Genomic DNA, 24,227 nt, shown 5'->3' with positions numbered 1-24,227 from the left:
GCTCATCCTGCTAATCTGTGCTGCCTGTTAAAGGAGATATCAGGGAAGAGAGCATGGCACAGTTCTGTGGGGAATGGAGGGAAGGTGGGAAGGTGGGCTCCACCACAGTGCCTTTTGTGTTATATCTTGGGTTTCTACAATGTGAAACTTTCAGGTGTACAATCATCCATGTTGCTGAAGACAGCAAACTCTATGGAACTACAGGAAACAAGATTACACACCATTCCAAGGCTGCACTGTCAGGGCTGTTTCTGTAATAGTCACAGGCCTGCTCAGAGCCTTAGGCAGTACAGAGAGCAAGACGGGCGTTGCTTGGGGCAGCTTCAGAACAGAGTAGGTAAAAGGGCTTTTCTAATCTCTTATCAGTGAAGCCCTGAACTGCCTAAAATCCCTCTCTTCACTTAGCCTCTTCCTAGATATTAATCTGAAAGCATATTTGCACTATTTACATCTTTGGGGCTTTTAAATGCTTTCTCTGCATTTACATCATTCCAGAGAGATGCACATTTCTTCGAGGGCCTGTACCCAAAATTCATCTCATTAACAAATTCTTTCTTCTTCCCCTAAAAACCTACAAGCTGAATGCAGTGTCACTCACTGGAGCAGCTCCCCATTGACTTTCACAGATTAAATGTATATTCAAATCTTCTACAATTGCCCAAAGCAGTGAGGACATTGTGTTATAGCTACTCAGATTTTGTCAGGTATTCAGTTACCAGCTGCTGAATACCTTTAATTCCTTCCTGGATAGTTTTCACTGTTTGTCTAGTGAAAGATTGTATTACCAGTGTGAGCCACACTTTTGAGAGTTTTCTACATGCAAATAAATAGTTCTTTTTTATACATAACTGTGAAAACAGAGAGTTGAATAACACTACATGACATTAAACTCATGACCATTTTTCTGTCCATTACCACAGTTTTTCACCATCCCATCACAGTGACCAACCGGCAGGAAGACTTTTTATCACTGCAAGACCTTCTGTCACATTTTCTATGAAGGATGCAGCATAAACAAGTGCATTGGGTTTAAAAAGGACTTGAAAACAGACTGGTCTCTAGGAAATTAAATCCTACCTGGACCAGCTCCATCATGGCTAATCAGAACTTTCTCCAAGTCTCCCAGTGAGACAGCCTTTATGCAGAAAATATCCATCTGTGGAACCATACAAGGAAAATTATAAAGGTCTTAAACATAGCTATTGCTTTGACTCTAACACTATAGAAAAGTGGGGTTTTTTAATTTTTTGTTTGTTTGATTGATTGTTGGTTTTCAAAATGAATATAGTTGTTTTATATTCATCCTGGCCAGTCAGGGAGGATCCTTTAAAATTTTCTAAGGTAAATAACACCTGAAAATGTTTCCCCAAAGACATCACTGATACCTTTGGCATGGCAAAATGATCAGTTTAAATTACTTGGTTGTGTCTATGTTATATTTTCTAGTTCTATGTGCCTCACCAAGTTTGGAAAATATGCTTAGGAATACAGATTCAGAACCTGATTCTAATAAAATTATCTGTTCAGGACAACAAATATGATATTGTTACCTTTTTATTTATATGTGTAATACAAATAACTGAAATACCCAAATTCTAATATCCAAAGCTCTCAGTAAATGGTTGATCAAGCAGATAAAAATTAACCATATGATGCAATTATGTAAGGAATTTTGAATAAGGAAAATGGTCAATGCTTAAATAAACCTTGTAAATAAAAGAATTTTTACATTTCTTGATGAAAGAATTTTCTAGCCATAATTTATTCTTATTTATCAGAAGCAGCATTTGTTTATACTTTACCTGTCCATGTCGAAACTTAACATTATTATTCTTAGATCTATGGAGTTTCCTTTTGCCAGCATCTCCTCTTGTCCCAATGATGTTAATATAAACATTGGAATCTGTTTCAGCACCAAGTTTAGCCCCTGTGTATACATGGACCTCATACACCAATACTACAAGAAGAAAAAAAACTTGAGATTATCCTTTCAGCTTGCACAAGATTCTAAAGTGTCCTCATCAAAATTTTGCCAGAAAACTCTGATTTTTGAGTTTGCAAGTAGCATCAGCTATCCATGAATTTGTCACTTCTAAGTTCAAATATTTTAATTCTCTTCACAAAAATATGAGAACACAAAGCTTAAGAAAACCACATTATTCTGAGCACTGCTACGCATTGCTAGTTCACAAAGTCTTTCTTTGCAATTTATCTGGAGACCACCAAACTATATCAAGTTGTCATCTGAAATAAAAGCTACCTTTCACTGGTACCAAAGCATTTTCAACCTCCAGATTTATGCAAAACAATTATCTGGGTTGTTAACCTTCATTTCCTCTTAAAAGAGGAGTAACAATCACAAATCTAAAGGGTTTTAGATTTTCACCACATGTACAAAGGTGGGCAAGGAATTAATAGCTCCCACACCTATAAAAAATGAGCCTTGCTTTTGAAGGTTTCTACATCTGTCACTAATGAATGATAGGACTTCCAAAAACAGCTCTCAGTTAAAATACATTTACAACTTTCTAATGCCTTTCCTTATAGTCTAGACCTAAGTCTTACACACACAAAATATATACATCTTCAAAGAATTCTGCAATATAATTTAGAATTACTGTATTAAGATGTTCTATGCCCCACCAATATTATTTTTATAACTATCCAGATGTGCAAATTTATTTTTAAAAAATTCTTTGCAGTGATCATATATTATTATGTTTCATTTCAGTTTTTCTCTCTGTGACTTAAAAAAAAATCCTGTTTACATTTTAATGGCAATTTTTCCATGCAGTGTTTCTATTCTAATCACAGCTGGCCATTTCTCCTGCTATGTAGCAGATCACAGGGAAGATTACTGTTTCATTTGTGTGTAATTTTAACAGTTCTTGGGAGTGAAGAAAGGTAATAGAAGTCCTAAAAAACACAATTAGTTCTTTTTAAGAAGGAACAAAGATGAAAACGGAATATAACATGATATATAAAACAGAATATATATGTATAGATTTTATATATATATACATATATGCATAATCTACAGTTACAATATAGAGTATTGAAACTGGGCAATACTGTACAAAAACTAGTTAAAATGCTGTTACCCTTAAACCACCAGATAGGTACTAGAATCTTACATTTCCATAGATTTTTTTTTTCACTGTCTCCCAAGTCACTTTATAAAACTCAAACATCATGTTGTCCACCATCACTGAAAAACAGCTACTCTGATTCCCACATAAGAAACTAAACAAGTAGTAAAAAAAAAACGGAGAAAAAAAGCATCACAAGTATTAAAAGTTAGGAGAAATGTTATGGATATGCTTAATCAAATGAGTGTATTTCTTTTAAACTGTGTAAAATTATCTGAAAACACTGTGTCTCCAACGCTTTATCACTATTATAACTATAACTCTAAATAAAAGTGGTGTTCTTTGACCAATTTTATTATTTTTGGTAATTCCAAGCTCTCTTGCAGCTCTCATATCCATGCATTAATGTACCAAGAATGCTTGTGAAATATAAATGATCTCAATAATACACACATATCTTCAAAAATTTGAAGAACCTTGTAAAAACTAGTTTCAAGGTTTTTAACATTAAAAAATCATGATAAAACAAATTCTAGATATGAATAGCAAGTAGCAAAGATAAATTAACCTGATAATTAGCATAATTGAGCTATCTGTCCAAATTACATTTTATATCATAACTGTTAATATAATCATAACTGGCCAAAGGGCAGAGGATAAAGGGTGGCAGCAAACTATGACAGAAAACGTGCGGGAAAGCAAAGAGCCATGCTGATAATGAAGGGGGAAAATATTTAGGAGTGAGAAAGGACAGAGGTTACATTTCCAAAAAAAAAGCTTAAAATTATAATAATCTGTGACCAGAAATTTTAATAACAGGGCTGCACTATCCACGAAGCAAGACACTGCAGGTAGTAAAAAAAGGGATATATTGATTTGAAATCTCCTCCGCATTTTTTACACTCTTACTTTCTTAGTTTTGAAAATGCAAACTATCTGTGGGAGGAAAGGAAAGGGTACAGAGTGTTTATGTTATGACTGTTTACATAGAAAGACTAGTATTACTTACAACTACAAGTAATTTCCATGATCAAAAATAAAAAAACTAAGTAACTATAAGCACAATTTTAAAGCATATTCAATGGGGTTTTCTAAAGAAACTGTTTAACAATAAATGTTTACAAAAACAAAATACCAACAAGCCTTTTCATGGAAGGAGAAGAGAACAAGAGGTAATTATAACACAACACAAAGATATTAACAGATAAATAAATTATACTGCATTTTGTAGCACTGTACATCTCTGTGGTAACCAGAGAGACGATAACAATCTAATCATTAAATAGAGTTTTCCTTTGCTACCAGCCTAAATAAATCAGTCTGACGTAGACAACATGCACATCTTGAAATGTAAAAAACTGGGAAATATTTTCCGTAGTTTCTTGTGTCTGTACATCCCTCACCATCTGTAAAATGTTAAGTCTGACATTTATTTAAGCTACACAATCTGCATTATTTATACAGGAACCTTCTTACAAAAAATGCCAGTTTGTGCTCTAAATTTTTCTACAAATATAGGCTACTACAATGCAGGCTATTATATTAGGATAATAAAAGGAAGGTTTATACCCCTAAACTTGAGTATATGTTACAATGCATTTCATAGGAATCACACAAAAATGAAGCAAGGAAAATATTTTCCAATACACACATGCCTAATTAGAACATGGTGGACATGGCCACTATGGTGAAACACCTGCATATTCAAGTAAACATGCACTAAATAGATTGTGGACATTAAGCCTTTTCTGTGCAAATGGAAACGCAGGCACAGGCCAGCCTGAGAGGATTCAAATTGTTCAAGTTTTATCAAGCAGTTCGTTTAGATTGCAGAGCAGCTACAAAAGGTGCTAGTGCTAATGGCTCCTGAGCTAAAGATTGCTTAAAGAAGAGAAAAAGAGTGATGGTGCCACTCCGTAACAGATAAAACAAGGTACACCAATTGTTTGATGGGACAATACAACCAAATCTGGAGAACAAACCTACCCATTTAATATACTGCTGAGACAAAAAGACTCACCATATGTGATTATTTTTCCATTTGCAGTTTCTGTATATTGTTCACAAAACACAGTTTGTTGTGTAGAGAGTAAAGTGAAATAATCCTAGATAATGTGTTCAGCCTCTGAGACAGTGCTTTCATTTCTTTTGAGTATCCAACCTATTCTAAGGCCCTCACTGCAGGCCCATCTGCTATGGAGACCTCCTTCACTGCAGGAAGAAAAAGCCATCCCAAAACTCTGAAAAATAGAAATGTGTGGCCTGGTCCCCTATTCTGTAGTAGTAATTTCATTTTACTATATGCTGATTCAGTGAAACTACACCAGCTGTAAACTGGGGTGACAAAACAGAGACAGGTAAACCCATGGGCAAGAAAAGAAAGGCAAAAATTTTAAAAATATTTCATAAAACCAGCCATTCAACAGAAGTCAGGAAACAGTGTTTCAGCATTGAGAGGGACCTGTGAGACTCACGTCTAGGCATCTGTCCAATGTGGAGCACATCAAAGTAATAGAAGAAATGTCTTGGAAAACACAGTAACTTTGATAAAGGATATAAGAGGATTAATTAATACAGAATAGCAGGGGGAAAAAAATCTCAGCTAGCACTCAATAAAAAAGAAAATGACCTTTCAGAAAATAAGTGATTGAAATCTTCAAATTGCTCACAGGGTAATGTTAGATAAGCTCTAGAAACCAAACAGAAAAATCTGCAACATGGATGCATGGATGAAACAAATGAAAAAGGGAAGGAAAGTGTTTTCAGACAGAGGTGAGGAGTTTTTAAAAGGCAGACTTTGAAGCAGTATAACAATTGTGCTAAAAAATGACAGAAGCAGATATATAAAAAATACTGTAGAGTCATATGAGCAGTCAAGTGTACTAGTACCAAATTTCTTGTTGCTCAGCCTATAAAAATGCTATTTCTTGAGATACTATCATGAGGCTTCAGGAGTTTTTTAAATCCCAACTCCAGCTTCTGGAATCTATTGATAACATAAGGAGTGAACTACCTTGGACAAAACAGAAGGAGGAAGGAAGTTTTCCTGGTTGTGTAGAGGTAACCTAAGGGCATACTAAGGGCAATAGAACATGAGTTAGAGAACCCTTTTTTCCAGATTTCCCATTCTGGGCACCTGAATCAGGGTTTCCAATACAGAAAATTGATATATACCTGAGCCTTCACCAATGACAAGAGATAGTTTGGTCCCAGTTTACAGGCACAGTATGTAATTACCAATACCATTGGAAGAAGTAATGTACGGAACTCAATGATGTATGATACTTGCCCTTGGAAAATATAAACAGTAAACAAATACCTCCACTAAAGACTAAGTTAATATGTTGATATGTTCTGGGAGAAGAAAACAATCTTAACAGAATTAAGGAAGAATTTATTGTTGAGAATCTGAAAATGAAAGTTTTCATAGCAGAAATACTGGTCTCTTTCTTTTGGTACAAACTGCTGTCCTAGTGTCAGCTTTTTTGAAAATAATTCCACTAAAAGTAATTATTTGAGAATTCTGGCTAAGAGCAAATGAATTGAAGATCCACAGCTGTCTGTGCCTAATGACACTGGTTTGCTTATCATACTGCTGAATCCCCTGGCTGGCTCTACTTCCCTCTTTCTGGTGTGCAGCATGGACTGGTTTTAGAGCAAAGAACTAGGTCCTTTTTGGATGAAACTACACCAGCTAATACATTCCAGGAACACATTGACAACATCTTGACACAAACTGGCAGTCAGTCTTGGGGAACAGACTAGAACAAGCCTGAAGTAACTTCCCTCTAGACTCCCATAAAGAGCACATAGGGCACTTAACTAAGTGGGATTTTAGCACGGAGTGCTTCACTGAGCAAATTCACTCCCACCAGGCTGCCAGTGTAAACAGACAAACTGGCCAAAGAGCACAAAACCTGGAGAGATGCTAAATGACACACAACATTAAAATTGTCCAACTGCTTCTCTTCAGTCCTCTCTTTATGCTGGCATACCAAGGTCCCAGAACAGTTTTGCACAGTATTGCTCCAGGTTTTGCCTTTTTTCCATATGACATGCCCACTTGAATCAAATGGTCATTTTAGCTCAATCTGTCAAACAGCAAGGTTGAATCTCTGGTTTTGTCATCACCTGGCTTTCATAAAGGGTGTTTGGCATTTTGCCATGACAGAAGGGTAAAGATACAGGTTAGTGAAGCATTAAGGCTAAAAGAGAACAAATTCTTAATGGCTGATACTGGTTAAGAGGGACTATCTTCCTCAGAAGTGGTGCACATATTAATTTAAAGGACACAAATACAAAAACAAAATCAGGTTAGGACATTTCAGTTAGAATTATAGTTCTCACTCTAATCTCCACTAACTGCTCTCTAATCTCCACTAGTAATATTTGGAGCAATAGTCTAAAAATATATATATTCTTCAAGACATGCAAGAAAATTACCAGCTTTGAAAAGCACACTTGCTAATGAATTTTACAATAAAGAAACTTGACTATTTACTTATGTAGTTGGTGCCTCCTGAGTGATAAAACAGGGATAAAAATTTTGTAGAGATAACACTTGTGTTATTACTATTTGCTTTGGTCATCTTTTGCACTATTTCAGTCAGAGGCCACCTTCTGACCTTTCTGTATTTACATGCACACTTCTCCAAGTGGAAAAGAATACCAAATCTTCAGAGCTGGAATTTTTCCCACCTCAGTCTCAGTATTTGTCTTTTATCTCATTTCAGTACAGTTATACCCTTGAATATGTGAACAAGAACAGGACATGTTTCCCCACTTATATTCATTTGACATTTATGTTCACATAACCATAGGAGTAAGAGAATTCAAAACCTCTTGCATCAGGTACCCCTTTGGAACAAAAGTTCAGCCATATCTGAAGACAACTTGTGTTAGGATCTGTGATAAAGGTCTGCACATGTACAGAGGAATACAGACAGGGGACAGTCCAGGTAACACCCTCCTCTGGCTTCTCCCAAACCCATCACAAGGACCATCAGCTCATCTTCACAAGCACAGGTGCACAAGGGCAGGTGAGAATCCCTAGAGACTTAGGGAAAGGGAACACTCTGCCAACCCCTGCAGGGCTATCCCAGGAGTCTCAGCCTGGGCACAAAACCCACCATGAAGAGACAATTTGGAGTATCTCTCATACTTAAGGAGTTTGATGCCCCAAGTGTGTCAGATGCAATATAGGGCAGAAGAGAAGGAGATTTTGTCATTGCAGAAGACTTATAAGGCATTTAGGAGAGGAATTAAAGTCAAGGAAATAGATGGATTTAGGTGACCTGGGGAGGAAGTGGTGTTAGAAAATAGATCACATCTGTTCTCTGTGTGTGTGCACGTGTGGGTAGGGAGTACAAGTACCAACAACTGGACTAGGAGTCCTGCATGGCAGCAACTGGAGAGACTGAAGGGAATAAAACTGCCAGTGAGTGGAGTGGAATCAGGAGTCAGAGCCCATGTCCCTGAGAGCAAGACTGTGGTGGTGTTTGCAGGAGTCCCAGGACGAGGGAAGAGATGAGAATCTTGACTCCATGTTTCAGAAAGCTGCTTTATTATTTTATGATATATATTATATTGAAAGGAAATCATATATTAAAACTATAATAAAAGAATAGAAGAAAGGATTTCATCAGAAGTCTTGAAAGGAATAGAAAGGAAATGGAGTGATAATAAAATCTTGTGACTGACCAGAGAGTCCAAGACAGCTGGACTGTGATTGGCCATTAACTTAAAACAACCACATGAGACAAATCAAACATGCACCTGGTGCATTCCACAGCAGTAGATAATTATTGTTTGCATTGTTTACATTTCATTTCTGAGGCCTCTCAGCATCTCAGGAGAAAAAATCCCAGCAAAAGGATTTTTTATAAAATATGTCTGTGGCAAAAGACCACATGAGCAGCTGAGTGTTGGAGGGACCAGGTGAGTCCTGCTCAGCTGCCAGAGACACCCTGAGGTGTGGGTATCTGCAGGGATGAAACCTGCTGGGCTGGGCATGAGGGAAATGGCCTGTACCAGAGGCTGGAGCAGGGCTGCAGCCTCAGGGGCTCATATGTCCATTTGCCAGCAACTGGAGAGACTGATATCCAGGAGCAACTGGGGATTAGACAGAGTGTGTGAGCCCAGCTGTTGGATCTACCTTGTACACATCTATACTCAAACACAGTTCCACTGTTGGACGTCTGTCCTGCTCAGCCAGAGAGGAGGGCAGGATGGAGTTGCTGGTGCTGTGTTTGTGCAGCTGCCCTGTGTCTGGGTGACCTGTGCAGCTGCCTTGATGTGTGGTACACACCTGTGCTCTCTGGGGTGCTGGCTGGGAGTGTGCTGAGCCTGGCTGCTGTTGGACCTGGGGCCATGCAGCTGTGGCAGCCTCACTGAGCTGCCACCTCTGGTCTGATTCCCCTAATATTCCTGTGCTATAAAGCTAAGTCAAAAACATGCAAAGTCTTCTATCTTATTGTCATTGAGTGATATATTTTAAGATTTACCCAGCTCAGGGCATGATTACTAATTTCCAATAGCTATCACTTAGAAAATATTTGAATAACTTTTATTTTGTGCATCACAATGTAACAAGGGAATGAAACCATATCTAAAGAGCAACAGGTAAAAAATCCAATACTTGTAAAATTTGGGTAACTGGAACTGCTAGAAAGGAAAAAAAAAAGGCACCAATTGCATAGAAGAATCAGAGGAAAAAAACCCAAGAACCCAAAAAACCAAAGCAGGTCAGAGGAAACCTCCAGGAATCACACAGTACAACAGAATGCTAAATTCAGAGACAATTTCAAAGACAGATCAGGTGCTTTCTAGATCCCAGGGCTGGAAAAGCAAAAGGGAAGATGTAATAGGAAGAGAAAAAGAAGCCATAGACCCAGAAGCTTTGGCAATGTGGAAAAAATAAGAAAAGCAGAGAGAAAGCCAGACCTGCATTGGAGGGACAAGAAATCTGAGTTAAGAAAGTAAGTTGAGACTGGTGTGATGGAGAGATTGACAAAGAACTGAAATCAATACTTGGAGTAGGAGACCAGATTAGTGTCAGTTTTTTAAAGTGGCTGAGGAGCAGTGAGAAAAACTAAGAAAGGCTGCCAAGGTGAGAAATCTGAATGGAAAAGAAGCAAGTTCGGAGAGGGAGGTAAAGAAAAGCTAACAGATCCAGGAAATAAATTCAGATCTTAAGAAAAGATGCTAGGAAAAAAAAAGAAAGCCAAGGAGTCAAAAAATTGTTCCAAGGATTTGGGTCCATATTGGTTGCATAGAAAACTTCATCTGGGGAAAGGGAGAAAAAAAAACAAGGAGAAATTACCATTTCTTCTGAGAGAGAAGCTGAACAACGAGGAAAGTGTTTAAGAACAGCAATTACCAGACCAATGCCTTCTGTGCTTAGTTTACATTTGTTTGCTTTGTTTAAAGTTTCTAGCACATGACTTTTATACTTAAGCAAATCTGTTATCACTAGAAGATCACAGATTAAATTGACAGTACAGAATACAAACTCCTAAATCATATCAAATGCTCATTAAGTAATTACCAGCATGTAATTTCTTCTGCTGGAGAAAGTGACTAGATGTGGTTTGCTCAGTGCTTGTAAGCAATTAGCTTTTAAATGGGAAATGAAAATGGATAGTGTTTCATTTTCTTGTTCTTGAGAAAATAAATAGGAAATCCTTTGGACTCCTTGCTGAGTTTGTATTGATGTTCAATTTAAATGTTCCTAAAATCAATAACTAATTAGTAAAACTTAAATTTTCGAGAAATTTCCAAGTTCGTTTGGAAATGTATCTTTTCTTACACACTTGAAACATATATTTTAATAATTTTCCTGCAAATACAAGGAAATATGCAGTAATACAATGATTGAAGACAATATAAATGGGCTGTTTTAAAGATATTTCTAGCATTTGATAGAAATTATTTGATTTTTCATATATAAATATATATAGAGTGTACTGACTAGAATATTAGTGCCTTTCTATAAATATGTTTTTCAAACTGCATAATGCAGATTTGAATTATTAATGCTGAAATGATTGTTTGTACAAATTTATTGGCTTGTGCATTGTTTTTCTATTACACCAGTAAATGACATATATGTCACTGTGAGTGGCATATGGTACTGTGGTACATGTCAATGATCATAAAACTTGGCTCATCCTGATCAGTCCCAATTTTTGAAATCTCTTATTGAAGTTAATAACTACTCTGAAGAAAAAAAAAAAAAAGGCAAAAAAGAGCAAAGTAGAAATGTGAGCTGGTTCATACATGTTTTTCCACATCTTCTGTCCTCTGCAATAAAACATTCACATATCATATTCTTCAAATTTTTTTTTTTTTCAGAGAACTATATTCTTTTGACTTAAGGGTTTTCACTTCTGTGGTATTTTCTTATGAAATGATTTGATTGTCATTAAATGCATGACGATTTCTTTTATGTTGAATCCCAGACACCTTGCAAAATTCACTGCATCAGCTTGAACCCAATTACTAAATGGTATCACCTATCTATGTAAGACTTATCACTGTCAGACATTATTGGCCATCAGCTGCATTGTTGTCATTCTGTTAATGTCAAGAGAATCTATTTTAAAAATCCACACATAGTGATTATACTGAATCCATATTCTTCTCTAAAGGCCCAGGACTTTTTAAATAATAACTTTATATGATGGGCTGTTTCCCACTTCATTTAAATGGAACAAAGAGCATCAAAGCTGTCATAAACTTTGAAGTTCCAAAGTGTCACCCTGCAGCTAACAATTTCTGTGTGAATGGCTGTGGCTCAAACCTGATTTGAAAAACATGTGTGTGATGATTCAAACCATGGATTTCTTGTAAAGTGTGTTTCATGCAGGACAAGAAAGGATGATCTCAGAGTTGCTAAAAGGAGCTGGATATCACATGACATTACATACCTTGATTTCAGATCATGGATTCAGATGATGATTCAGATCATGGATTTCTTGTAATGTATGTTTTATGCAGGACAAGAAAGGATGATCTCAGAGTTGCTAAAAGGAGCTGGATATCACATGACATTACATACCTTGATTTCCTGCCAGATGTCTTTCTCTAAAGAGCAGTATTTACCAGTGATGTATGAAATCAAATACTGTATGAAATCAAACACTCTGAGAAATCAAATATTTTATAGGGTAAGATGCCCTGGCCATCAGCTATTATTCTGATTTTGAGAAGGAAAGGCGTGGGGTTAAAGGATCACTTCCCTCTTCTGGAGCTACAATGTGTCTGGAAGAGATTGTTTCATGGTTACACTGGCTTTTGGGCAGGAGGGCTTTTATTGCTCTGGAGAAAACACAAAAAACTGTCATATACTCACAGGATATGGTCAGTAAACACATGAGCTAAAATACTGAGCACGTACATGGCAAAAGCTCCTCTGCAGGCTTTCTTATTGCCACTTCTCTCCACGTGTCACCTTCACCCTTGTCTTCAGAAAGCCAGCTCTGTATGGGGAGACAAATCTCTTCAGCAGACACAGGGACTGCTCTTTCAAGCCTGACTTCCTCCAGGTACCAGCTGGGATCATTTCCAGAGTTGTCGTGGCCAATGCGGATTTTATACAGCTGCCCAAGACCTCTGAGATTAATCTGTAAAAAAAAAAGTTAAAAAAAGAATCCAGATTTTAATATCAAGTTATACTGTTGTCTTTAGCCATCCTTCTTATACTGGGCATGCAAGCTAAATGTGCAGCTAACATAGCCAAGAGTAATGAGTTTTGTTAGAAAACTAAGCCTTAATATACAATGAATGCCAGAGACAGAGTGAAAATGTGTGGAGTAGTCTGCAAGTGTAATTTTATTGACTTCAGTACTGCATTATTTAAAGTGAGTAAAGGGCTCAGAGAATCCAGTCTGTTTCTAGACCTCTTCAAGGAATCCATTTTCTAGTATTACAATGTAAATCTCTCTTGCTAGACAAATCCTTTAACAAGCAGAACTAAGTTCAGTCATTGCTACAGCAAATCATACAAGTCCATACAGTTGCCATCAGCAGAGCCCTATTATCTATTCCTACTGCTTATCAGTCTGCTACTTTTCTCATTGACTCCTGTTTTTTTGTGCTCTGGTGCCAGGGTTAACTGTTTCTGTAAGTGCTGATGCTACACTGCAGCAAATTTAAACAATAAAACATGGCTATGTCTCATTGAATACTGCAGCCTTGAAATAAGAGCCGCTGTGTTTTGGGTTGCAGAAGTATTTTGGGCAATTCTGATGGCAGGAATCAAAGCACCAAAGCAGGGTTAACCACTTTCAACCTTTTTTGTTTTAACTTTTTTTTTATCAGTGTTGTGTTTGAAAGGTCATGGTAATTGGGAAAAACATCACCAAGTAAAAAAGAACAAAAAAGAGCTGTTTCCTTTACTATTATAGCAATTTTGTACTATTTCACATCAAAACAAAAAGGAAAAAAGGAAACAAACCTCCCTGAGGCAAGCCTGGCACAACTAAGTCTCACAGGCTGAGGGCATGACATGTATGCTAGTAGTAAAAAGTCTGAATAGAGTCATACTTATGACCATTATAGTAGGTTTTGCTATATTAAAACAGTATGTTAAAGGAAGATGTGCCAGCTGAAGATACAATTATAGCATTAAAACAATAAAACTATGTACCTCAAAGATATACCCTTAATAGTCACAGTGAAATTACAACAGATAAAAAAAGCACTCTGACACTTGCCAAAAAATGTAGCCAGGACATGGGCTAAGTTGCCCTAACAAATGCCACCCAGCTGCAAAACAGAGACCTCTGCAGTGGGCAAGGGACTGCCAAGGTTACCTTGAAAATAAATATAAAATTATATTAGAACTCTCAATCTTTATTGCAAACTGAGTAGAGTATGGTATTGGTGGACAACAAGGCCATGCTCTCCTGAGATCCAGGCACTGGCTGCTATTTGTGGTGCAGAAGTGTTAAAGGGAAATTTTCTGAATAAAACACTGATACCTTGTGATCTTATGTCCATGATTAAATTCTGGCTTAATCCCTGTTGAAAGAGAAGCATCACAGTCATCACAGATTATGGTACACAATAATCATTACCATGATTCTTGGTCAGGACCAGGAAACTCTATTAAAGAGCCCCTTTCAATTTCTGAAGCAGCTAATCAGTCATTTGGCTATGAAGCAAACTGAAACATTGATAAAGCAAATCTTGCATCTCTATTACAAATATATATATGAGTTATAGTATGCATTATAGGAGTTGTATCAAAAGTGAAGCTCAAACTTTTAAAATTATAGTGAATTATATACATTGACTTATTATGCTGAAGTGGATTTTTTTGTTGTTGTTCCAGGAGGAGATCTAAGATGTGAGATATGTTTCCAGGTGAATTCCCATGCAAAGACCATGAACATGTCCTTCTGGTCCTTCTCCTCCTGCTGTGCTCCAGCAGATCCATTTCCTTCTTGTGCTGAGGCCCTAGAGCTGGCGTGCCACAAGAGCAGAATAGAGGGACAGAATCACCTCCCTTATCCTGCCAGCTGCATAGTAGATGATTTTTGGCAGACCACTGATGCAACCAGAGAAAATATCACCAAAAAAACACATGTAGGGGAAATGACCAAAAAAAAGGTGGGGAGAAAGGAAAGAAAAAGAAAAAAATTAGCAATTTGAAAAAAGAGAGGGAAATTATGAAGACCATTCATCACCATATCAGCATGCAGGGGCTTCCTGCTACTGGATAAGCAAGAGAGCAATCCATCAAACCTAATCAAATGAATTTTCAAGGTAGAGAACAGAAAGTTCTGTCGGACCTTTAGGTTTCTCCAGGAGATGTATCTAGTTGCAACTAGTTCAATTAGATTTGTTGAATTCCTGTTCAGCATCTCTAAATATGTATGTCCTTGTGTCTTTTTATACTTCCTAGCCCTCCCTAATATTCACACTCTAAAAGCAGTTAAGATATAACCAAAGTAAGAAAGTTATGACCACATGCTAAAGGGGAATTTGCCCAAAGTTTCAAGTCAAATACATTTCCTTGCTTTCAGCTAAAGGGAGAAACAGCATCAAGCATACTTGACTTACAAAATAAAAGGTTTTTGTATGGTAAACTATGCTGGACTTACAGGTAATGGCATATTTCTGAGCCTGAAAAGTCACAAAAATCAAAACACAGAACACTGCCCATTTGATAACAGGCTTAGCAATATGCTTATAATTTTTGCATAATAATATTTTTCTGAATAATTGTTTATTAGTGACCTTGGGGAAAAAAGTCATGTTTATTCTTAGGTGTAACTTAGGCAATGGCAGAGGGGAAATCAATTGTATATGATGTTCTGGAAGTCATATAATATAATTAGAAATTTACTTTCCATACCAATTGCATATTTGGTGCTTGGAACAATTCATCTTGATGTCAGCTCAGATACCACATTGGTTTCTCAGTGGTATTGACTTGCTAACATGTTATTTTTTGTCAATTAGAATCCCATCAAATGTATGTCAGAATTTGCTCTTGCAGTGAAATGCAGAGGAAAATATTCTCATAACACAGCAGAGCTAACGATATTCTTTTGACAACATAAACAGTGTCTTGAGCTTGCTTCTTCCTTCTCTGGGTTGAATAAATTGCCTTGAACTTCTGCATGACTTGAACAAAACCTGGCATTTAGAAATCTACTTTCACAGCCAGAATGTTCTGTAAAAAGTTGTAGGACAAAGTTGACTTTGTCGCCCTTGTTAACAATGTGCTTACAAAAGCTGCAGTCTAGCTGCTCAATGATGTTCCAGCACTAAAACTGCAAAAGTAACATTCCTTTTTATATGGAAACAGCCATTCTGATCGGCCTGCAATAAATGTCCGAAGGGGAAAGGATGAGTTCCAGGACTAAAGCATCGCTCTGAAAATCAGGCAGCTATTTTATTCCTGGATTTGCTTTAGGCTTCCTGAGAAATTACAAAATTCACAAACCCATTTTGCTCCACTTTCTCAACTATACAAGGACAACATTTACATGTCTTTTACAGGGACATAGCAAATCTCTCTTCATAAATTTTGAGATCCTCAGAAAAAGGCACAACTCTGAAATTCTATATTTTTTTCTAAAATGTTAAGTTCATTTTGTGTTAGTTGCTACGTCTCTGAAATTCAATTGAGATGTCAAAAATTATGAATTGTAATGGTGCAATAGTTAGGACATGGAGTTGTTGGAGAATTTTGCTCAGAAATGGCTTATAGAGTTTTGTTCAGACATGCCATAATCATATACAGCTGATGGAAAAGTAAAAGGCAGCTGTGAGAAGCAAATTCTCACAGCCTGTTTCTGTAAACAACAAAAGTTCTCAGGCACGTTTATGTAAACAGCAGAAGTTCTCAGGTTGTTTTTAATAACAAGTAAATATCTTGTCCTTGGATAAGTTTTGGGAAAGCAAAACTTGACAAACATGGAGGCCTTGAGAACTTTCATAACAGGGTGAGAAAATAAATCTTGGTTTCAATAAACAAACCACAGGTATTGAAAACAAAAGGAGGGGTTAGTGTTTGATCTGTGGCCTATGGTGAGCTCGGGTTTTGCAATATGTATGAGCTTAATTAACACGGTTATAAAAACCTGCATTTTGGATCAATAAATTGGAGCTCGATGCTGATCAAAGGATGGGTCGTCTCCCTTCGCTTTCTACATGGAGTGAAATTCAAATTCCATTATGATGTGGCTTACAGCAGCCACCTATAGAACATAAAATCTAAACTGCAGAGGTGACAAACAAGAACATGGAAACACAGATTGAGGTAAAGGGATCTAGACACCACAAACATCAGGTATGGTGATCTTCTTAGGGATGTTAGATAAATCTTCTACAAATACTAGCCTCTTCCCAGGAAAAGATTTTGCAAAAGACCTGAGTCATCATCTACAGTTAACTTGTTGGTTGATTGTGGAACTCCTGCTGCATTAACCAGTTTAAGTCCTGTAATAAATTCTCAAGGGGACAGGCCTCATACAGACCTTGCTTATGTGACAGACTGCCAGCACCTAATAAGTTTAAAAATATCATTGTGACTACAATGATAGTGGTCATTCTATTGTCTTTGTAGCATTTTTCTTCACTGTTACAGGCAATAATACCAATGCATCATATTTCATGGCACAAGTACCAGTACAAATTATTGAAAAAACTATCCACCACTTTCAAAAGGGTCATGTTTTCACACACAGCATCTTTGATTTAGTCATATTCTAAATTTTTGCAAGCACTTAACTAGACTGACCTGCTAAACAATACACCTATATACTTTGCTCATTGCTACTATTTATAGGACTAAGTAATCTTCGTACCACAGGCAATGGGAACATTTTCATTAAATCATGTGTTAGACAACTTGGTCTTACTATTTGAAATTGAAGCTTAACAAAGTTCATATTTTACCATTTGTCTCTAAGCATAATTGAAATCCAGGTTTATTAGCAAGAAGTTGTACCTAAAGAGGATGCAAGGACTAAATTTTAATTCCATTTCTAAATGAGCTATGCAAATACGCTTTTTGGTCCCTAGCATACCTGTGATATTTTGAATGGAGTTGGTATGACCTATCTTCATGTACTTAAGATGTTTAACTAAGTGAAAAGTGAAGTTCCTTGTATGAACAAGAAAAGGTTCAGTGGAAGGATACTTCAATAAGAGGATGGAAAACATATCTGTGATTACTCGTTTGCTCTTTTATTTACTAGAATAAGCAAAATAATATCACTGCTTTCCTGTTGTGCAGAGAGTATCCTGGAGTCTCTTTGAGATAAACTCAGGCTAGCATGAAAATCATTTGGATAAATCAACACTTCAGAGGCAGCTGCACCAAAATCCTAATGTCTAACACACCCACCAGAGAATGTGCTTGACAGACAATTATTAATTTCATGTAAGGCCACTTCATTAACAGAATTTCAGAGAAGTCATGTACAGCAGTTGGATTCCCAAAAGAAAGAAAAATCATTGATTGCATTAGTTTAACTTCTACAGCGTCAGAATGTAATAGAGAAATCTTTGGAAGTAGATGATATTTTTTAATTGTGAACATGCAGCTAATAACTGTTGCCAAAAATGCAATGACTATTATACCAGTACAGTACAAAGGGTCCACCCATGCTGATTGCTTTTTCCAGATGTCTGAATTCAACCACTTTGTTAATTGTGCCCAGAAAACTTGGCACAGTTACACACTAACTCAAAAATTAGAATATGTCACAGGTGCTCACACAGAAATTTAACAGTGCCATGAAAAAGGGTGGATATAGACAAATAAGGAATAGGATTAAAGGCCACACAAAGATCAGCATTATTTTTTCCTACTTCATACTTGCTTTGGTCATAAAAATACATTGCTTAAACAAATACTGCTCATTGCACAGCGACTGTTAAAACGCTTTCTTTTCCAGTGCACTCAAGCTCTGGAAGAACTCCATTTTTACTGTGGGTTAATCAAATTATGCCAACAGCAAGTACAAATATTCATATATTTATGTATATACACACACTTGGTACTGCTGTACATACTGCCTAATTACTGAACAAGTAACACCACATTCCCCACTCCCAATTCTTAAAGATGAGATGAGCAGTATTTTTCTCCAAGATTTTTTGTGAGCTCTTTACAATCCTGTGTTGTTTCTTGGAACAAGCTAAATTTTGTTTAATGCACAGCCTGTAGCTGATGAAGATAATTTTACATACTTCTCCCCTTTATCTCAGTAAAGGATGAGGTCCATCTTGTTATCCTGTGCATTTCACAGACAGTGACAGTTTCAAGTGGAGTAACAGCCATGGGTATGAAAGTTTTATGCTGCCTTAAGCAGATCTGACTAAAGCCTGGGCTTCTCTAAGTTTCATTCAACTGTTTCTGGACTTAAATGGTCGTTATGGAAAGCAGGGACAGCTGGAAAATAGCAGGACACAAGCAATGTCCAGCTTTCAGGCATTGTCAGTCCCATGGTTAAGAGTGTGGATAACTACATCAGCACTTATGTTCTCTCTTGCAATCTTCCCACTCTGGAAGATTCTAACTGAGCTCATTTCAGCCTCTTTTATTTGAACATCATGAGAAAAAGCATGAAAATGGATTTGTTTCAACCTATTTTTGCAACATTTAGTTTTCTTCTCACTGCTTCTCATTTTACTTTGGAGATCTCAGTTTTGACTGAAGAAAGAATGACTATGGATCCAGAGTACAGGAACGAACGACTCACAGTGAAACACAACAGATTTTTAGAGTCTGTAGTGCTGATTCTAAAGAAAGGATTTTTAATTATTCATGTATAGGTTATTTTAAATGACTGATAATTTTATTTAAACAGTAGGAAACCAAAATGAAAAATAACAGATCTAGTTCTAAGTGTAGCATGTTCTTGAGATGCAGTACAGCATGAAGGCATATCTGATGAACACAACTCTTAACAAAAGAAGTAAAGTGGAAGGAAAATGGCTGTATTTAACACTTTAACAGTCTCATCATAGGAGCACTATTTATTAAGTTTTATGGTATTAAGTATCTCTTCAAGTATTATATGACCCCTGCTTTTCATCTCCCTATATTACTTTCTGGTATTTGCCCTAGACCATAGAAAGGATTGTTTAAAAGGATTGTTTATGTGGATGAACAAACTCTAAATCATGTAAATGGATGTGGCACCAGCTTTAAAAGTTAGAAAAATGAGCTCATGCAGCAAAAATCACACCAGGGCTGGATTTCAGTTTTCAATGCTCCTAAAATATCATGCGTACTTCATGTTCTGTACTTGCAAACATGGAACAGCTACCTTCCTTGCAAAGACAGCCACCAACCCCAAAATATAATCTAAGGTTAAAATCTTCTAAGATTTTGAAGATTTCATAGGAAAAATTCCAGCACTTCTAGTAGTTTAATTCAGTGGGTTTTGGGGTTTTTTTAATTGACAATGTGTTGAGATTCTTAAGACCAACACCACCCTAAAGAGATGGAAGAGATGATTATGAAGCAAATTCACAAAGCAAATAATGGAAAAAGTCTTGTTAGGGAAATGCTAGGTGCTGCCAATATCACCAAGGTAAGCAATATTTTGAAAGCAGATCTACTGAACCAGTCAGTGTTTTTACTGACTTCATTATTACTAGAACAGCAGAACTTGTACCCGAAGGTATGGAATTATTATTATGTATGGAAGTAATAAAAATTGAGAGATTGCAGCTGGTTTTTACAGAAGATAATAGGCTTACAGTCTTATGCTTAGTTTTCTTTGACACAGAAGGGAATATTTAGCATGACCAAACATTAAAAGAATATTTTTAAAAGAATTTCTTTATCAAACAGTGTGTACAGTCATAAGAGATAATTCGGCATGTTTCAAAGAATGATGATGCAGAATACTGGGCTCCAGAGAATACAATTTACAATACAATTAAAGCTCCAGTGTCTTGAGCAACCCAGCGTTCTGCCAAAATCAGTATTTTTGAAATACTGAGAAATACTCAGGGACTGTGATGACACCAGAGGAAGATGCAGGAAACAGATCAGAGTTGTGATGAAAGCTGTAACTTATGGTAGATTGATATTCCTCTACTGGAGAAGGAATGACTCTCAACAGGAAAATGATGCCCTAAAAACTATGCCTGAATAATAACAGAAGCAGAAATCCACAGCTCAGAAGTATTTTCTTTGAACACACAGGGACAATTCAGAGCAGAAAAGGAAATCCATCAGATTAAATTCTGTTTTTTCCCTGCTCCCATATTGTTTATCCTTGACATACCCATCTGGTGGGAAAAATTGCTAAGCCACAAGAGAAAATGCTGTGCAGAGTACATATGACTGTCTTGAGGAAACCTAGAACCCAGGACTCCAGTCAGAAACAAGAATAGTCCCCATCACACAACTGTAAATTACCTTCAATGAATTCCATGTACTGCCATCATATGGAAATCTCTGAGGGTAATAGCCTTGTTATATTATACCTGCATTACAATGGACTTTGGCCAGGCTTTAATTTCATTTACACAAACCTTAATCAGAGATAGCTCAGGTTAATGAAGTTACACTTGCTTTATAAAGCAATAGAAGCAACACTAAAATTAAGTTCTAGAATGAAATCTCAGGAGGGTATAAATGAGCACCAGCTGATTTACTCAAGTATTATTAACTTTCTTTTTCCATTATTTTTTACTTTACTGAATATTCATTGTATACTTTTAGGTATCCAACTTACTAAACAGTTAACCGGGTTTTCTATCAGACTACTATTCTTGGTTTTTTATTAAGACAAGCCAGTACAGTTTGGTCTCATTCTTTTTTTGTGGGCCATTTCTTTGTGATTTCTTATGGTTGTAAGTGTGCCTACAGGGATTTTGAAGTGTGCCTACAGGGATTACGAAACTGTATGATATTTCGATTGTTTTTGTGAGGCATGACTGTGTTTTATTTGTTTCCATTATATTATGCTGATCTCTTCCAGCACCCTTCATCAGTAAACTCTTCCTTTTTAAAAACTATGCTAGAAAGTTTCTGTCTGGTTGATTATAATATTAAAAGATGCTTTCTATCCCATCTGTCACTGATTCCCCATCATGTGCTTATTATGCATAAATTATTTAAACCTAGGTGACATATCACAGATTTAACTACTGCAACAGTTGCAGTCCTGACCAAGGAACTGCATGAAGTAGAGAAAATGGCAGGAATTACAGGATCTTGCAGAAGTCCTGAGAAATGCCATCTTTCTGAAGCACATCTCGGAGACTTTTTGTCAGCAGAGAGAAAGATCTCCATTTGCTTGGAGGAACAGGACAACGCTAGTTTAAATCACGTGAGTAAACTTGGTCTGTGTGATTTACCTCTAGTTTCTGGCCACCCTTCTAAGTTCACACAAGAGTGGGCTTCAGTGGAAGTCTGAGGAAGTTTGTGGAAGAATTTACAGTAGACCCTTCCAAAGATGGATATGCAACACAAACCATAACCAAGACTACCTTACTACATAAATGCCAATAAAGTTCTTTTACTTCTTCAAACAAACATCTACTCTAATCTAGCACATCAAGAAGATGCAAGTATGAAGCAGATTCTGAGAGACATGTTTGTCCCAGGCAGTTGTGAACACATTTCCTGATTCAAAACTCAGAGCCATAAAAGTCAGCTGCTCCCTCAGAAATACTTAATCATCCTTATATGTTTCTTTGAGTCTTTTTTATTACCTCTATTATCTAGTTTTGAGAAAAGCTACTTTGCATTTTTTTTTTCATTCTCCAGTGTTTATATAACAGCCATACTGTACCTTAAATGTATCTTCACTGTTGGGATTAAACAGCTGCTGTTTCCCAGATCCCAAAATAATTGGACCAGAAGCTTTTTTTTCTCCATAAGCATAAAGGAATACTGTTGCTGTTGTGCCAGCTGTTTCAAAATCCCCAGTGACTACTGTTATCTTCCAGTCTCCTTCTGTAACGTAAAAAAAAAAAAATAAATGCTTTTAAAAATGCTACTTATACGGAGCAGTTTACTTGCAAGATGTAAAAGAAAGAATAGTTTGGCCCAAGCACTGTGACTACACTGCACCTAAAAGGTAATGATGTCAGGAGAGGCAACAGAGGATTGGCCAAGTACTACATCATTCCACCTCATCTTAAGCAAGTTATGGACCAAGGATTGAGGAGGTTTACACTGCACAAAAGCCAGAAATATGAACATAAACCTAAGTGAGATTTCTAGTGACAACCCTGAGGGTCAACACAGAAGCAGACCACCATCCAGAATTTGGATTATGACAACAGTATAACCAAGAAATGCAACAGGAAAAATGCCGAAGCATCCCAATTAAGAACAATTTCCCTCATTTTAGGGTGATGTGATAAAACAACAGAATTCCATTTGCCTGGATGAGGGCATGATACTGAAATCAGCATAAAAAAAACGGTTTTGTAGAAAAGTCTAAACTAGATTAGGACTCATTAGAAAATTGTTTTATATAAAGCTCCTGACACTAAAATATCATCTCTGCTCCCATAAAATGTACACGTTATTTAAATATTCAAAAGCAGCTTAATATAATTCTTATTTTAAAAAAGAACAATTCATAATTGTAAAATGCATTTCTACATCTGAAAAGATGGGATTGCATGCTTCTCCACCCCTCATTGATTGCAGCTTTTGTCTGTGTGAAACAAGTTCCACACAGCGACTTAAATTCATTCTGTTCAAGGCAAACAATAAATGAAATATCAGCCCCCAGTCACCTTATTAATAAATGCCATAGCATACATTGCAGTTTTCTTAGTTTTCTTAGCTTTCTTACCAGAAAGCTGTCTGGTAATGCCTGCATGATTTAAATCTGTAGTCTGACAGAGGTATTTATCTTGGGCCAGCCTCATTATCACTCAGCAATTTGCCCCACAAAAATTGAACTGGAGCAGGAAGTTTGATTTCCTGTTTTCCAAGTCTTTAGAGGTCTGGCTGATGTCTGGTTTGGGAAGATGATAGAATTTTAAATATACATAAATATACAGCTGGGAATTCAGAAAGCAGCAATAGCTCATTTGTTCTGTCCAATCAAACCTGGCCCACAGACTGAGGGAAGGAATTGTCCCCTGTACTCTGCTCTGATGAGACCCCACCTGCAGCACTACATCCAGCTCTGGGTTCCCCAACAAAATAAGGATGTGGACCTGTTGAAACAGGCACAGAGAAGGGCCATGAAAATAGTTAGGGGCTGGAGCTCCTCTCCTGTCACAAAAGGTTGTTGGTCAGCTTGGAGCAGAGAAGGTTCTGGACAGGTAGACCTTAATGACAGCCTTTCAATATATTAAGGGACATAAAAGAAAATCAAAGAATTTTTACAAGGACATGTAGTGATATGCCAAGGGGGAATGGTTTTAAAGTGAAGAAGGGTAGATTTAGAAAAGACATGAAGAATATATTTTTTTTAATAAGGATTGTAAGACACTGGAACAGGTTGCCCAAAGAAGTTGTGGATGTCTCGTCTCTGAAAGTGTTTGAAGCCAGGCTGGATGGGGCTTTGAGAAACCTGGTCTAGTGGAAGATGTCCCTATCCATGTCAGGGGCTGTACTAGTTATCTTTAAAGATTTCTTCCAACTCCAATTATTCTACAATTCCATAAAGGAAGTGAAGCATCCAATTT

General features: G+C 36.9%; 1 protein-coding gene across 1 annotated transcript in view; it reads right to left on the bottom strand.

The window, feature by feature from the left end:
* Nucleotides 1-24,227, bottom strand: part of RP1 (RP1 axonemal microtubule associated) — a 164,839-nt gene that overhangs the window by 86,893 nt on the left and 53,719 nt on the right. The window contains 4 exon segments of the mRNA XM_058025257.1: nucleotides 1,078-1,156; nucleotides 1,803-1,957; nucleotides 12,487-12,712; nucleotides 22,367-22,530. Coding sequence (XP_057881240.1) covers nucleotides 1,078-1,156; nucleotides 1,803-1,957; nucleotides 12,487-12,712; nucleotides 22,367-22,530 — 624 coding nt within the window.

The sequence above is a fragment of the Melospiza georgiana genome, chromosome 1, assembly GCF_028018845.1.
Source record: "Melospiza georgiana isolate bMelGeo1 chromosome 1, bMelGeo1.pri, whole genome shotgun sequence".
Classification (NCBI taxonomy): Eukaryota; Metazoa; Chordata; class Aves; order Passeriformes; family Passerellidae; genus Melospiza; species Melospiza georgiana.
This window is presented reverse-complemented; position numbering and strand designations above follow the sequence as displayed.